The sequence below is a fragment of the Lactuca serriola genome, chromosome 3, assembly GCF_051521515.1.
Source record: "Lactuca serriola cultivar US96UC23 chromosome 3, Lser_US96UC23_V15, whole genome shotgun sequence".
Lineage (NCBI taxonomy): Eukaryota > Viridiplantae > Streptophyta > Magnoliopsida > Asterales > Asteraceae > Lactuca > Lactuca serriola.
The window spans coordinates 66,899,843-66,916,731 of NC_136410.1; the positions used below are offsets into that span (position 1 = coordinate 66,899,843).

The 16,889-nt window shown below is 34.0% G+C and overlaps 2 protein-coding genes across 5 annotated transcripts; both read right to left on the reverse strand.

Moving 5' to 3' along the window:
• Positions 1–774: 774 nt before the first annotated feature.
• Positions 775–7,892, reverse strand: EMB25 (DEAD/DEAH box helicase). The gene is made up of 19 exons (XM_079030469.1): positions 7,297–7,892; positions 7,011–7,186; positions 6,813–6,926; positions 6,627–6,735; positions 6,450–6,536; positions 6,262–6,380; positions 6,028–6,175; positions 5,344–5,943; positions 4,975–5,253; positions 4,563–4,769; positions 4,123–4,470; positions 3,805–4,044; positions 3,509–3,729; positions 3,212–3,311; positions 2,947–3,093; positions 2,712–2,810; positions 2,476–2,613; positions 1,170–2,387; positions 775–999 (listed from the first exon to the last, which is right to left on the reverse strand). Exons 1-16 carry the CDS (start codon positions 7,798–7,800, stop codon positions 2,712–2,714), a joined length of 3,498 nt encoding a protein of 1,165 aa, XP_078886595.1. The 5' UTR covers positions 7,801–7,892; the 3' UTR covers positions 775–999; positions 1,170–2,387; positions 2,476–2,613.
• A 1,927-nt stretch (positions 7,893–9,819) lies between these two features.
• On the reverse strand, positions 9,820–15,526 carry LOC145092526 (paired amphipathic helix protein Sin3-like 4). Of its 4 annotated transcripts, XM_079030470.1 has the most exons (19): positions 15,242–15,526; positions 15,120–15,153; positions 14,943–15,015; positions 14,722–14,862; positions 14,448–14,634; positions 14,279–14,377; positions 13,884–14,184; positions 13,631–13,767; positions 13,369–13,444; positions 12,926–13,122; positions 12,687–12,841; positions 12,208–12,590; positions 11,458–12,131; positions 11,279–11,373; positions 11,053–11,191; positions 10,815–10,967; positions 10,526–10,701; positions 10,267–10,378; positions 9,820–10,125 (listed from the first exon to the last, which is right to left on the reverse strand). In XM_079030470.1, the coding sequence occupies exons 2-19, from the start codon at positions 15,142–15,144 to the stop codon at positions 9,940–9,942; spliced, it is 3,309 nt and encodes a 1,102-aa protein (XP_078886596.1). In that variant the 5' UTR covers positions 15,145–15,153; positions 15,242–15,526; the 3' UTR covers positions 9,820–9,939. The 4 variants fall into 4 exon arrangements, with proteins under 4 accessions (XP_078886596.1, XP_078886597.1, XP_078886598.1 ...); XM_079030471.1 differs by lacking the exon at positions 15,120–15,153 and having other exon boundaries at positions 15,201–15,526; XM_079030472.1 differs by lacking the exon at positions 15,120–15,153 and having other exon boundaries at positions 14,943–15,119; positions 15,201–15,526.
• Between the last annotated feature and the right edge of the window lie 1,363 nt (positions 15,527–16,889).

Genomic DNA, 16,889 nt, shown 5'->3' on the forward strand with positions numbered 1-16,889 from the left:
TGATGTTAAGATCCCTCATCATAGGCCACGTTCCTTTTTTTTTTCAAAAAATATATAATATTTCATCAATAAGGACGCACAAAATGTTACTTGGTAAGTTGCCCAAATTGATTATCCATTTTTTGATGAAAAATTATTCGATTTGTGAAAGTGGATTCTAGTTCTATTGCATTTGGATCCATATATTCGAGGTGTAGCCATCACTATTATTAATATTTGGTGATTTATATAAACATAAGGTCAATTAAATCAAACGGGTAAAATAAAGAGTTAGCTAAAGATGAAACAATAATTGGGTCCAAAGTATACATCATTTCATGCATTAATTAAAAAAAATGGATTTTGGGTCTAATAATAAAAAAAAGTGGAGCTTTTTACATGAACTTTAAGGGGCAAATTTCAAGTCGTATGCAATATCTCAAAAGCCATTGTGAATAAAATAAAAACAAAATTACAAAAATGGTCTATATGGAATGTATTTTTTTCTGAGGTTTAGTCCAAATTTTTATTTATTTATTTATTTTTTTATGTTATTTTGAGGTAGTTTGTATGTAGAATTAGTCCATATTAAATTTAAAAAAGACTAATCTACCTTTTTAATTTGTTTTTCCATTTTTTTAAACATTTTCCTATTTTATTTAAAATTTTAAAGTAAAACCAAATAAAGAGGCTCTCTCTCTCTCTCTCTCTCTCTCTCTCTCTCTCTCTCTCTCAACACCACCGCTAAGAATTATTCTCAATTTTTGACATAAACACATACATACACACATCTGCTTGCAAATCAAACACATCTAGTTTCGATTGAAAACAATTGAAACTTCAATTACAATGAAAACAACATCAACCATCAAAATTTGAACAGAACACAAACGATTCAATTTTTGTTTGTACCTAGATTTGATTCATTGAACCCCATATGCTTTATCTTTTTCATCCTCTCCATCTGTCGATTATCCTTCTACAGCTGCTATCGCCACCATTGATTAGGTTTAACTGTACCTGGATTTCATTCATTGAAACCGATGTCTAAATCTATGATTAAAATTATCACAGTAATTAGCTATTCTATCTCAAAATACAATCGATTTTTCTATAAATGAAAAAAACAAAAAAAAAAAAAACATCAATTTTGTCAAATGATTTATGTATCTTCAGGTTATGCTTTGTACCTGGACTTGATTCTGAATCGACAGTGGCTCAATTGGCAGGAAGTGGCGATAGTTGGAGGTTCTTATTTTCCTTAAACCCAAAAATTGAAACCTCAAATTTGTTCCTCCTAAAGCTTTACTAGTCCTTTTTGGATACACTTCATAAGGGTGTTAGATGTTGATTTTAGGTCGAAAACAAAATGTCTCATGGATTGGTAATAGAGGAAGGGTTTTAGAGAGAGAAACAAAGAGAGGAGGAAAGATTTTAGGAAGAATGGTTCTTCATTTCTTCGTTGGGTCTTGTTGGTGTGTATAATTTCATATGTGATTTCATCCACAAGTTTGAAATGTGCAATTTTGTTCCTCAGACAACTTCGAAGGGATGATTGCAACTTCCTCCAAAATCTTCTTGTTTGTATGGAAATCCAGAGTCAACTTCCAGTAATACCTCTCAGTCACTACCCTAGATGATTTCTTCACTGTTTTGTGAATTTTTTTTTTGAAGAATTCAATGTCATTTATGCTCTTTTTTCATTGAAATTACATAAATAGAAAAGTGATCACTTAAATATGTGAATTATTGTGTGTTAATCAGGAATGAGAAACCTTATTGCAATGAAGAAAAATGATGCCAAGAACTAGCTTTGGACGGATTAATGGTGGACGGACTAGAGGTGACCGAAAGTGATGGGTAGGTATTTGTTTGTGTGTGAAAGAATAAAAGATGAGAGGAAGAATTTGTGTGTGTGTGTGTGTGAGAGAGAGAGAGAGATGTGGGCTCAAATTAATTAATTATTTTCTTTTTCATTTAAATTAAATAGAAAAAACGTAAAAAATATATCAGAAGGGCATTACAGTAATTTTGGTTTACTAAGTGACCAAAACCACGAATAAACTACCTCAAAAAGACCATGAAGCAAAAAAATGTCGAGGTTTGAACTAAACCTCAGAAAAAATACATACCACAGGGACCATTTTTGCAGTTTTGTCTAAAATAAATTTCCACAAATAATTTTCATTTAAGGCATTATTTACATGCTAAAATTGGTTAGTAGTTTACAAATGCTTACAGGAAACTCAATTTTATAATGGATTATGAGCCACAATAAGTTAATAATCATCGCATATAAATATTCTAACTAAAGATTGCTGATCAATGACCTGCTGACTTTTTAATTTTTATACCTACCTTGAGAGCTGGGTTCAAATTTCTATCACTCAGTAGTCTTCTCCCTTGTGCTGCACAAGTATAATGTAGCATAAATAAATCAGCCACCGCAATGAAGGGTGTATAATTTTGGGGATAGAAAAGGTAAAAAAAATATACCAAGGATTTTGTTCAAGTATTTGTTGTTTTTATCCAATAACCAGCCATTGGTAAATCATAATATTCAAATGCATCACATAAACTGTAATAATTAATCTGATGACTCCTGAATTGTGTGTACTTGTACATGCACCTGCACTAGAAAATTTATACAAAAAAGATAAAAATCCAAGGGCGTTTTGGTCTTAAAACCAAAATATAATTAAGAAAAAAATGGAGTTGAAAAATAAATGTACCTATCCGGCAAGTTCACTTATTGGTGGTCGATCCATGACATTGGATGCAGCTGTCGCATTTCTTTGTAGTTGAGGGTCAATGTCAGGCAATTTAGGAATCTGAATCCATTACAAAAATGTTAAATGTTATTACACTACACTACAAAACATAACAGAAGTTGGGACAGGAGTAATGTGGATGTGACAAAACTTCATCTCTGATAAAAAGACAAAAATGCCCTCCTGATGTACCTACCTGAGCTAAAACATCCATTGTTCTGCGTAACAAGCGAGCTAAATCACCTTCATCCATAGCACAATCCATCATTATTTCCCTCCAAGTCAAACCAGAAGCCCAGGCTTCAACCATCCCAGAAAACTGGCTATCCAGACAGCATGATATCTATAATGTCATTGCCATTGCCACGTCATCTCATCTTTATCTTTATCTTTATATAATAATAAAAACCAAAACCAATTTTTTTTTTCATATTTTATAACATCTAATAAACTAAACTAACCTTGACATCGTGCTTTTCTTGAAGTTGTAACAGCGATCTTCTTTGCTCATCAAGGAAGTTTATCACTTCCAAAACAGTGCTTGAGGGCTCATAGATATAACTGTCCCAACAAAAATTTTGTAAAATTAAATTACAAAAATGGTCACTGTCCTTTCTGATTTTTACAAAATTCAAATCTTCTTTCAATTATGGTCCTCATTTCAAGGTTTCATATCCATTTTCGGTCCCTGTTTTAAGTGAAACGCCTATTTTTTGTTACTGAGGGACCAAAAATGTAATTTACTGAAATATAGAAACCTGTTATTTTTGGAAGGTCTAACTTTGATTCCTTCAGAAACAATGCTTCCACAAACAGCTGCCAGCTGTGCAGGTTTAAGATCCAGTAATATCTTATTTCTAAGAACCATTGCAATCCAGAGTTCATTTTCTCCTCTAAGAGCAGCAGCAGTTTCACCAAGAGGAAATATCATATGTGTGTTGATATCTAAGGCCCTTATTTCATGTATCACACTGCTCACCTGGATTTTTATTTTAAAAACCCATATAAACATTGGATTTTCAAAATCATTAATATTATTATCTTACAAGATTACCTGAAGAAACTCCTTCCATCCAGATGGTTCGATCTGTTCTATACGAGTCAACAAACGAGTTGACCTTGCTTTCAGGCGTCTGATCTTTTCTTCAGTGAATTTAGCAACATCTACTATTTTTTTATATTCTCTAAACCCTTCTGTCCTTGCTATCTTTTTCTTTAAATGAGAAACTTTATTCCTTTGATTCTTGTAAGATTCTACTGCTTCATAGTATGCTTGTGAATATTGCACAACCACCTAACCAACAACATTTATCTTTGTTTTTCAATTCCATAATCCATAGAAATTAGTTTTGATACTATAATTTATAATTACCTCATTGTCCTCTGAAAGACTACTTAAAACTGGAACATTTAAACTCCATGACCATGTCTCAAGTGATCCATCCATGCACCATATACCTCCAAGTTCAGATTGACTCAGCTTCTGCCATTGCATCTCACCATTTTCAAGAAAAGCACTCATAATTTCTCGAGGTAAAGCATCGCCATTCTTCAAGGGTAAATTGGGAAACCCTGTTCTATATACTGTTTTGATACACCTCTCAGTGAAAAGATACCATGTGTTATCTGAACCAAGTGCCACATAGTAAGATGGTTTTGGATTGGTTTCCACATCGCCTTCTGTTGTTACTTTTAAAGCAAAGGAATTATTCTCAACAACCTGTAAGTAGCAAAGTGAAGTGAGAATAAAAAATGTGATCTTTGATTCTTGAATAAGTAGAGTAGAAGGAAATCTCATGAACACATACATACCATGTTCTTGAGTTTTGAACCTTTCATGGAGTCAACATCACCCAAATAAACAGCAGGGACTAAATGTTTGACTCCAGCATTATCATGATACTGTAAACATAAAAAGGGTAGATGTCCATCTTCCAAGTTTTGCAGAAATGGTCTCAAGGAAGACATTCTTTCCATTTCCATTTTTCTACGTAGCTCTGTTCTAACACGCTTTTCTGCCTAAAAAAAAGAGAAAAAAAACTGTTACTGATGATTAATTAAGGAGTAAATTACAAAAATGGTCCCTGTGCACTAAAATCTTTTTCAATTTTGGTCATTATTTCTAGGTTTCGTAACGATGAGGACTAAAAGTGAAAAGGATTTCAATTCTGGACTCTTTAATGAACACACTATGAAAAAGAAAAGGATAAGAAGGCATAATTACTCTGAGTTCTTCCTGCAAATCTGCCATTTCTTTGTAAGCTGATTTTGATAAAATATTCTTGCTTTTCCTGTCAATAGCTTCATCACTGATTTCAGAAGTCAAAAGCTGAATCTCTTTTTGTATTTGATCAAGCTCCTGTTGTGCAGCAACCATAACATTACTCCCTACATAATTTCCAAAACTTTGTTCCACCAATTTTCTTGCTTCTTCTAGTGTACGTCCAGCTCGATGAACTTCCATTCCATCTGTTTCACTTACTCTTTGAGTAACTTTTGCACCCTACCTACCACAACTCTTCATCAGTCACCTCAACAACAACAACAAAAAAGAAATATATCAAGATAACAAGAGATAATTTGGCATACATACAGCAAGAAGATTGAGAACCATTCCATATGAAGCAGTAAACTGTGATACAAGTGGTTGTAATCCAGCAAAGAGAAGTTTGCAGCATTCTTCAGCACCTTCATATGGAGTTTGAACAACAACAGCATGTCCCCTTTTATCTATGCCTCTTCTTCCAGCACGTCCAGCCATTTGAAGAATCTCATTTGTGGTTAAATTAATGCGTCCGGTTTCGCCCCTCTTGCTGAGTGATGAAATCACAGCTGTTCTTGCAGGCATGTTGATTCCAGCTGCAAGTGTTTCAGTGGCGAAAACGACTTTTACAAGTCCTTTTTGGAATAACTCTTCTATGAAAGATTTCCAAAGAGGTAAACAACCAGCATGGTGAGCAGCAACCCCACGAAGTATCCCTTTTACAGATGATTCCCTGACTGCATCAGGGTACTTGATTCTGAATCTTTTTAAAGCTAAGTCAACTTCTGCCATCTCACATTCGTCTAAAAGCTTGCAGTCTTCAAGATACTGAACAGCTACATCACAGCCTTTTCTGCTAAAGATAAACCAAACTGCAGGCAGCATGTCCCTTGTTTTAAGGTGCCATACTGTATCTATAACTTGGGGAACCTGAAATTTGTTTAAAAAATTATTCAAGATTGTAATGGTCCAATTTTCAGGGTCATCCAAATACTTAAAGAAGTGAATTTGTACTTGTGAACGACGAAGGTTGCTTCTGTCATTCTTTGAAGAAGGTGATACATCAGACTCAAACTTTCTTGAGTTCCTTCTTCTTGGTCTTTCATCCTCATATGACTTGGATCCCATGGAATTAAGTTGCAGATAGTTGGCTGATAGCTTCCTATTCAAGATTTTCATAAAGTTGTCACATGTTGAAAACAATCATTAAAAAGAAAGAAAAAACAAAGATTGCAGAGTTCAGTTAACCTATTCATGCTGGTTCCTGTCTCATTAAGAAGAGGAAGCAAAGCTGTTCTGGTAGAGAAATGCCATGTCAAAGGAACTGGACGTTTTGTTGAAGTTACAAGCTCTGTTTTTCCATGAATCTATAACCCACAAATTCAAGATTCAATAGACTAGTTTTGTTGTAATGGAGCCAAGAGAAGTTAATATACCTGATTGATCCAACCACATAATTCATCTGGATTTGCTACTGTTGCTGACAAGCATATAAGTTGAACTTCTTTTGGGCAATAAATGACCTATAAACATGTGCAAAAAAACATGATCAAAATACACCCAATGGTTAGTTGGTGTTACATATTAGGGACAGGGAAAAGGAAACAACGCACTATCTCTTCCCAGACTGTACCCCGAGATATGTCACTTAGATAGTGTACTTCATCCAAAACAATCACATCAACATGAAAAAGTCCACTTTCTGATGACATAATTCCAACACTGCATCCCAAAGGAAGGATATAAATAGATAATATACACCAAATATTAGTAGTAAACGAAATGTATGAAGAACTCACCTCTGATATAACATGTTTCGGAGGATCTCAGTGGTCATAATTAGAACCTGAGCATCCCTGTTGATGGCAGAATCTCCAGTCAGAAGACCAACATTGTCTTCACCAAATGCATCACTGTAGAAGCAGATGAATTATGAAGAAACTAACAAAAAAGAATTAACTTTTATTAATTTTCTTAGACGTAGCAATGCTTGATACCAAAACTCGCGGAATTTCTGATTAGATAGTGCCTTGAGAGGAGTAGTATAGAATAGTCTTCTTCCTCTAGCTACTGTAGCAACAGCTGCAGCTTCAGCAATCAATGTTTTGCCTGCACTTGTGGGTGCAGAAACGACAACTGAAGAACCTCTCAGAAAAGCTTGAATTGCTAACCGCTGCACAATATTGGCACAAACAACGGTATTTTCGTCATCATAAAACTTCATTCTCATGTAATTATCATACACTAATGCTAGATTTCGTAGTGTATAAACGTAAAAGTCACCTGAAATTTGTCAATTCGGAAGTTGTAAACGGAAGCAAGTTCATCAACATCAATGATTCCGTCACCATACTCCCTCACGTCATTACGAATCCTCTCAATTCTTTGCCACTTGAATTCCTCAAACTGAGACTTGTTAACATCAACTTCCAAAACATTACTCTCATCACTATCGACCTCATCTTCATCGTCACTTTCAATTTCCTGACCAAATTCGGCAACCACATCGTACTCCTCCGCTGCTTCCTCATCATCTTCGTCATCCTCATCGGTATCCTCCGACGCCTGAGACTCCCCTACTGAAAAATCTGACTTCGGGAACTTGTAATTACTTCGAAATTGATAAGTTTTTTGCTTGCGATTTTGAAATGAACTATGGAAACAGGTGTTTTGGGAGTGAATCGTGAATCTGAAGTAACGATGAAAAGCGCAGCGAGAGATTTCTAGTGTAGGGTTTAGAACGGAAAATGGGGAGAGAATAAAGGATGAAGAAGAGAGTGTGTTCATGGCGGGATGGAGATTAGGTTGTCATGTACGGTTGTGTATGAACATAACAGTTCTGTTCCGGTATAGTATTGTTGCGTCATACGGCAACGTTTCAAATTTTGAGTCTACACGGAACTTAAATATTGAGGCCCAAATTTTTTTGAACCTTTTCTTTTTAAAAAATTGAATCTAACCATTTTAGAATTTAGATGTACGGATATATTAGACCAAAAACAGCAGGGTTTGATTTCCGTTTGACTCGGCTGACTCGGCTCAGTTAAATCTTTTATCTAACTCGGTCCATGACATCTGATTCGATCCCCTAGCATAATTCGGTCCTTTCTTTCACTTTCATATATTTGCCATTCGTGCCCTAATCTTCCCTTCAATGTTGTCTTAACCACCACAACTCAACGCCACCTTTTGCTTCCTCCATCGGTATGGAATTTCTTCTTGAATTTTCTCGGTTCTGTTTCAAAAACTAGAATACGCATGTAGTTAAAGTTTTTTGTTTGTACAAATCTAGAATTTGTATTCAATTTGTATTTGTTTGATTTTTGGCCCAGAAACTAGATATGGAGAAGTTGGAAAAATTGGATCGGGGAGAATTTGATCCAAGATACGACACAACTCTTTTGCTATTCAGTGAGAGTGTCGACATTATTGAAGTTTGGCTACACCTTAAGCTGTCGACTTGTAGGCCGTGGGAGAGAAATATAGAAAGGAAGTTTAGATTATTCGAATGACTTTTGGATTTATTTATTTTTTTGCATGACTTGTAGTTGACTTTTCAAGTTACTTTGACTTTTGTATTGCTTTCATTGTGTTTTCAATGTGTATGGTTCAAACTATTTAATAAAAAATAGGTATAGTGGATACTTTTGGAAGACAATTGACTTTTGCAAAGTCAAAACATAAAATCCATTATGCTAGGGATGTCAAAAAGTCTTGTGGGACCCCGACCCCGTGGGGACCCCGTTCTGTTTGGCGGTATTTTCTTAAAAAAAAATCGGGGACGGGAGCGGGAGCATGGTTAACCCCCGTTTTAATTTCGGGGGCAGGGGTGAGGGTTGGCAGTCTCGTCCCGAAACCTCATGGAGACCCCGTTAATAAATTATAAATAGAATAAACAATAGAATAATTTTTACGTACTAAAATTTAATCAAAACATGTTTTTAAGATGTTTGTAACATGTAAAATTATTCTATAAATAACTATTTGTTACCCAAAAAGTCGTTTATTTTAGCCTAAACAAAATTTTCTTTAGCCCAAATAAGGTAGTCCAAAATCAATCAGGGACGAGAGCAGGGGTAAGAAAGGGAATTCGGGGGTGGGAGCGAGGGTGGAAAGGATGGAAATGTCGGGGGCGGGGGCGGGGGATGCAATCCCCGTCCCATTTGCTCCTGTTGACATCCCTACATTATACACATTACATAATGGATGATTATATATTTGTACTAAAGAGCCGTCAACCAACAATGACAATATCAGATGTATTAGAAAGATATCCTTCAGTCAAATGTTTGAGTTTTAAGTCTCATACTCTCATGTGGTTGAGTTTTAAGTCTCATGATGGGAGAAATAGACAGATTTAGGAACAGGTGTAAAGGACGTAGGTGTTGGCCATTCTAATTTATTTATTTAGGGAGGGTTTTTTTACGATATTTGATCAAAATGTGTGGTAACTCTCTTTTAACACCTCCTGTCCCATTTTGGTTACTTGTATAGATAAGTAACCCTTTATTGAAAATTTGAATGTGTAATTAACAATATTTTAAAATATTAGAGGCTCATGAAACCCAATTGCATTCACATCTCCTTACTTTACAGTTTATTCATTATGAAACTTGAGTATTGTTGTGTATTAACAAGTTTAACGAAAAGACATGTGAATAATCTTCTTTAAGACATTTTGAGTGAGAACCAGGCAATAATATGTGGTTTGAATAATTTTCAAATGCATCCTATAAAGTTATTATAAGATTTCTTTGAATTATATATCAATTGTAGTCTAATTAACCTACATGATGATTGTACAACTTACAAATTCAATGTCTTTTACTTGTTATGCAGTATCATCACAATTACAAATTTTTATTATTAATTTTATTTATTTCTCTTCCTATTACAATTACAAAACACTAGAATTCTTTAATCTTGTCATGTTCCCATGGATTGAATCCTTGAGAACAAAAACTTAAGGAACTTCAATGCTTTAAGAGAATGAGCATTTGAAATTGAAATATTACCATTACCAACTTCACGAGACACCATACGATTATTATTGTTCACCCTTTTTCTTCCCTTTCGCACCAAAGAATCCGATGTACCCATAACATAGTACACCTGTCCCACACACACCATGCCCAAATGTCAAAAATACCCTTGTATTCGATGTACCATGAAAGTTGAGACATTTCACATGGTAAATACATGTTTGGATATTGGTAACTTTTATAATGATGGTAAATATGTAAATTTTTTAACCTTATATGTAAAGGCAGCTATCTTGAACTCAAGCCCATTGACTATATGAAAACCTTCCATGGCCTTTGCCATTGCTGAGTCATCATCTCCACACCCATTTTTTCTCTTGTTCCTGTAGATGCATCATGCAAAAACTTACAACATGTGCTTCAAGATAACTTTTTTGTGATAAATACAAGAAACAGTCATATTCTTTCCTTTTTTTATTATTTGTCAATAATAACGGATTTTAATTAATATTACATAAACAACCACATACCTCTTCAAGAAGATCCTGTGCCTCTTTCTCCTATGATCAACTGAAAGGAGTTGAGTGTTTAAATATGCTGCAAAATTTGGGTCCATCAAAGAAGCTGGAGGTTCAGATTTTTCATATGCAAAGTTTATTATTTGTATAGTTAATCGCGTATGTCTATATGTTTCAGGGATAGATGACTGCAAAAAAAAAAAAAAACAATAATAATAAAAACATAAAAAAATTTGTTAATCATAAGTACCAAAGTACGTTGCTATATTAGAAAACAGATGAACAACTACATCATACTTACACACTCAAACCGGAAGATCTTTGAGTCATTAACAATCACACTTGCATTTGCATTATAAAGTTCATCCACAAATCTCTCCCCTTTTCTCAAATTCTCATACGCATAAAGATCAAGAAGCTTGTTATTAACCTCATCCGTTGCAATCGCTAGCAGCTGTTAAAGGCGTTGTTGATTTATAGCTCCAAGGGTAGATTTGGAAATACAAATTTATTTTGTAAAAAAAATATATATATGTTACCAATTTTGTAAGCTTGTCGATCAGTTTGTCTAATGTGAAGACAGGAAACGACCACGTGCCAAGAACAGCCCGACATTCATCTTCATATTTTGCACTGTCGATAGCACCATCAAGAAAACTATACAGTAGATCCAAGAATCTGTAAATAAAAAAAAATTAAAAATTAAAAAACTGACCAATGAGAAAATTGGGAAAAGAGAAAATAGATAATAAAAGTATAAAACACCTAGCGTATGAATCATTAGGTGTTGCATCATTTGAACCCCTCCATTTTTCAACTAGAGACTTTTCCTTTGCCTCCTCTAGCCTTGAGTACAATATCTGTTAATTAAGAATAGCAGATGAATAAGCAAAAACGAAAATATGAAAAATAAAAATAAATAAATACAAGTAAGCTAGCTTTACTTGATGAAGTCTGAAGAAAACATAAAAGTCATCATTTCCGTAAAACACCCTCGACTTTTTTTCTTTACTTTGCAAAGATTCAGGAACATGAAGCATAAGCGGTTTCACTCTTTTCAAAATATGTTCAGAAAACGGACAGGTGTCGTCACCCAATGCGTCCACCACACCATCACTCCCACCATTGTTACCATGGTCTACATACGGGGAGTGATCCTCCGCATCAGCGGATTCACTTCCTGAATCAAAAGCATTCTCACTATTATCATCTAATGACCTTCGGCTACTACCCCTTTTAAAATCTCCATTTGGTGAAAATTCACCATTCTCTTTAACACCATTGTTGTTAATGTTAATGTTATCATTGGATCTCATGGAAGAACCACGATTGGTTGTTTTTGCTTGGTCAACTGTGGATGTTGACCGAGGAGGAACACCAAGCATAGGCTCAACAAAAGTAGTCCAGATCTTCACGGATTTATCCGTTTGTTCAGAGGAAGCACTTTGTGTGACAGAATATTTCATGAGTTGATATAAATCTTCATGGATGATTAAATCAGAGTACTTAAATTCTTGATGTGGAATATTGTTTTGTTTTTTTCCAGGAGCAATAGACTGAAGGATATGATCATCTATAGACTTTTCTTCACTTGTTTCCTTAATTTCAGCCAATAAAGCTGCAATATCCAATATCAAAAAAACAAACATCAATAATCAATCATCCATGGTTTTATTTAGGATCATTGTTTTTACCTTTAGCACTCAAGCTCTTTGAATCTTGTTGTTTGAAATAAAAGCTACGATGATCGAGTGATTTATGATAATTTTTAGCATAAATTTCAGCCCAAACTTTTTTAGTATCGGATCGACACCTCAGCCATTCTTCTTGCTTCTGTTTCAAACGATGTAATATAACTGGTAAAGCAAGAGATGCATTCTTTCTTAATACATCCATCACATCAAGCCCATGATCACCATATAAACGCCCAATGCATCTCAGATTTATAGCTGTAAAGTCTTCTATATGAACCACATTCTCTGTCTTCTTAATCGAATTATCATTAATCCTGTCTAATAGTTCTTCCACACGTTTTGCTGTTACATTCACTGATTCTAGTAACATGTCCAGTTCAAATCTGATGAAGAAGGAAATCATTATTATTATTATATACACATATAGAATCATTCAAGACCAAAAGGGTAAAAGGGTAAAGATGATATGCCAATGCCACCTGTCATCTTCACATCGAAATAAGCTTTCTTCATATTGGTTTTTACGCATGTGTTTGAAAGAATAATCTTCGCTTCCAGAAGTAACAGACACCCAATGATCATTCAACACCTCATAACCAATCTTTGTTCTTTGGCTTGCTGAAGGAATTGGGTACTGTATCAAGAAACACACACTGTCAAATTTATATAATTTTTGTTTAAAAAAAAAGTGTTTTGATCTATAAATATTAAATCATACGTTTTTTGGTAAAAGGCGATAACTTGGAGTGCAGCATTCACAGTCAGAAAGGTCAAGTTCTTGAATCGATTTTGTTAGATACTTCTCCTTGATGGCTGAACTATTCTTGTCCATTTCATCTCCATCAGAATTTCCATCTTTACCCCCATCATTACCCTTTATTACTCCAGGTAAATGTCCATCACTCCATAAAGATCCTGTCAAAGTCATGCTAGAGAGTCACGAAAAAACAATTTCACATCCAACATTGCTGAGGAAATAACATAGAGGGGCATTTATGTAAAATCAGCAGTGGGATTAGGATATATGTAACTATATGTAAACTTACTCATGGGGAAAAGCTATCTGCATATATATACATTAATAGATGAAGATTTTATTAACTTGCAGATGAAAATAGATTCTTGTTAAGCATGGAAATAAGAACTTATGTGTACAATTACTTGTCTTTTCACTGCGATCTATAAACTCATTGACTTCTTCCACAAGATCCGGATATGCTCCAAGCAAACTATTTACCTAACAAAAATAAAAAATTCTTTAATTTATCAAATTAAATCTAAGGATGCCACACAAAAAGTCATCTAGAAGTTTTATGGATACACAAACAACGAATGCAGATAACTAGCAATAAAGCAGGAAGCAAATACTAGAAACAAAAAAGTATAAATCTTTAAATAATGTGTATTGTGTATATAAGTTTACCCTTGATTGCAGTTGTGGCCGAGTGATACTTTCTGTGCAATACTCTGCAATGCACTTCAAGAATGACTGGTAATCATCTGAGTTGCTCAATCTTTCCTTCACCTTCTCACGAAGACAAAGCATTTGTCCATGTACATCTTCCAACATATAAAGATTCAATAAAAATGAAAATACAATACATGTATAACACAATTCAGATTCTATCTAATGTCATCATCAAATCAAATATTTGAATAATGGGACTAGTAGATACCTTGATGAAAGAGTTCAGCTACAGAGTCTTCAAGAGTACGTGGGGGTTTATTTTGAGTGAAATAATGTGTCACATCACAATCTTTATCATCTTGATCGTGTTCTCTTTGTTCTGTGTCTTCTGATGTGTCTTTTTGTTTCTCACCATGTGCCTTATTCTCTTTATCAGGTATAGTACATGCTTTTTCATGATCTGGATCAGGCTGGTCAACGTTGACTTTGCATTCAGTATGAGAAGAATTAGGTAAGAAATTGGTGAACTCCTTTAGCAGGTCTTGTTGATCATTAAGAAGAGCAGCAACCTGAAAGATGATAACAATGGAACCTACAAATCAAGAACTACAGAAGTATGTTAAGATTTAAGAACCAAATATTGTAAGAGTCTTAATGAGAAACCTCTTGGTGAACTTCCTTGATGGATTTGTTTTCTTTTTTATACTTATTCAAAGTATCAAGAAAATATTTGTACACATGGTCTTGACCTTGAAATCTCATCTGCAAGTGAAAATCTTGTTAGAATATAAGTGTCAGATGGAAACATTAATTGAAACTGTATTGTCATTACCTTAATTTTGTTTACAAATAGAATGGCTTCTTCAATCTCCAAAGGCTTCTTAACATGGTGTTGTTCATCATCTAGTGGGAGGGTGATCTGAAATCCCTTTGGAAGAAAGGGATTGAAACCCAAAAGTAGGTCCTGGTGCCCTTTGAACAATTCCTTCACCCGTGCTATGACACCTGTGGTGTCAATTCTAAGGGAAATATAGTGATTATAATCAAGGACATGCTTTTACATAAACATAGCATGAAAATTGAAAGAAGCAACACCTTAGCCAAACCTTTGGGTCTTGAAATCTTTCATGACTTTAAGAAACTCTTCATATTTTTCCTTTTCATTTTGGAATATATCTTTAACTTTCTCTAGATATGTTAGGGCATCATTAGTCGTCAATTTATGAGTGCTGCCTTTGTGCTTGGATCTTCAACAATAAAAGCCAACACATCAAGCTCATAATCACACAGTTCTTCCCAACAATATAAGTATATTCTAAAGGCTTACTGTTCAGAAATCAATGGCCGCTTGAACTGAGGGCTGCTGTAAGCATCATCGTCATCTCTAGACCGCTTCATCCCTTCAAAACCCAAACAATTTAAACTTTCCAATAGTTTAAACCCCCGATGAACAACCAAAACGAAAATTCAAAATTGAACAAGAGCTACTTCACACAATTCATACCTGTAAACAGATCACCGTCAACCATTCCTGGTTTCTGAGTAACAAAATTTAGCAATTGAGTATAAATGTGAACAGAAGTACCTAACAATGCGATAACACAAATTCAAATTGGAGAAATTTACTCTTGGAACGCCGTAAGATCTTCCCGTTCTTCAAGTTTACTTCAAATTCACAAAATTCGCCATCGAAGTTTCCAAAAAATAAATATGCATATACCACTATCTATATGTGTTTGCATCAAACCATATAATCCGTTTCCAATTAACAAAGTGTATCTATGAATTCAGAAATACAATTTAGAGTCGAGATATAGATACAGTTTTGTGTATGTATAGGCTATTTATAAATATTTTATGTGTGTATATATTACACACACTGTGTGTGTGTGAGATGCAGAAAAAGGAGAGAAGAGACCAAAGGGTAGCGGTGGTCATTTTGACGTCTTTATTTTCAATGATCCGGATGACGGGTAACCGGTGTATCCGGTAACTTTGTTTTATATGTAAAGAGCTGCTAGGGCAAAAGAGGGAAGCGAGGGTAAAATTGTCCAGGAAAAAGCAAACGGAGATAACGCCGTTTAGCATATGAGTTCTGGGTTGATGAATTTTCCAAGTTAGGTACGGTATAAGTCGATCTTTTAGGACTGTTCACTATTTGGATAAAACCGAATTGTCCAATTGGACTATTTGGTTCGAATATTCGGATTTTTGGATTGGTTTTTAGCAAAACAGAATTATTATTTTGGATTTCGGATTGGTTTTGGTTTATAAAATAAAAACCGAATAGTCCAAAAAACCCGAATTGCAATTTATTATTTTGTTCTTTTTAATATATATCTTTAATAATTTATAAATTTACTAAATTATTCTTTTAGTATACTAAAAATTTTAATCTATTATAATACTTTAATATGTACTTATAAAAAAAAATTGTCTATAAAATAGTAAATTATAATATATTTTTCTTGATAGTTATTTATAAGTTTTAATTCACAACTAATTAAACAATATTTTTTAGTTTATATTATAAAGTAAGTTAATATTAAAGTTATATATTTGTTGAAATGTCTTAATTTTTGAAAACCGAATTGTAAAAAACCGATCCAACCGAATTATAATTTGGTTGGATCGGATCGGATTTGAATTTAGTTTGGACTATTTGGATCTACATTTTGAAAACCGAAATTAATTTGGATTCATTTGATCGGATCGGATTAAACCGATCCATCCAAACGAACACCCCTAGATCTTTTAAACATTTAAGGAACGTTTGGTTCGTTAGAAAACAACGTTTGGAGTATTTGATCATATTCCTATCATGTTTTCTTTTTTCAGAAATGAATTCTATGGAATGTATGGATTACATTATGATGGAATTTAAGATGGTAATTTATCCATATAATTTGCTTATAAAGATGGAATTGTCAAAAAGATGGGAATAGAATTTAAGATAATGATTTATCCGTATAATTTGCTTATAAAATGGAATAATAAAAAAGATAGATACTTAGGCTGTGTTTGGCGCGTCACAGCTAGCTTATTTTTCGAGCTTTTTTATGTTGTCGTGTTTGGTAAACCAAAAAGTAGCTTATAAGCTAGCGTTTTCAAAAGCTACTTAGACTAGCTTTTTAGGAGCTTTTTAAAAAATTTCCAAATACACCCCTTAATTAATTATAGAAATACATATTCTTACATGTCCTTTTATGTAATTTTATATATTTCAGCTAGCTTTTCAGCTAGTTTTACCAAACGTTATTTTTTATCAGCTAGC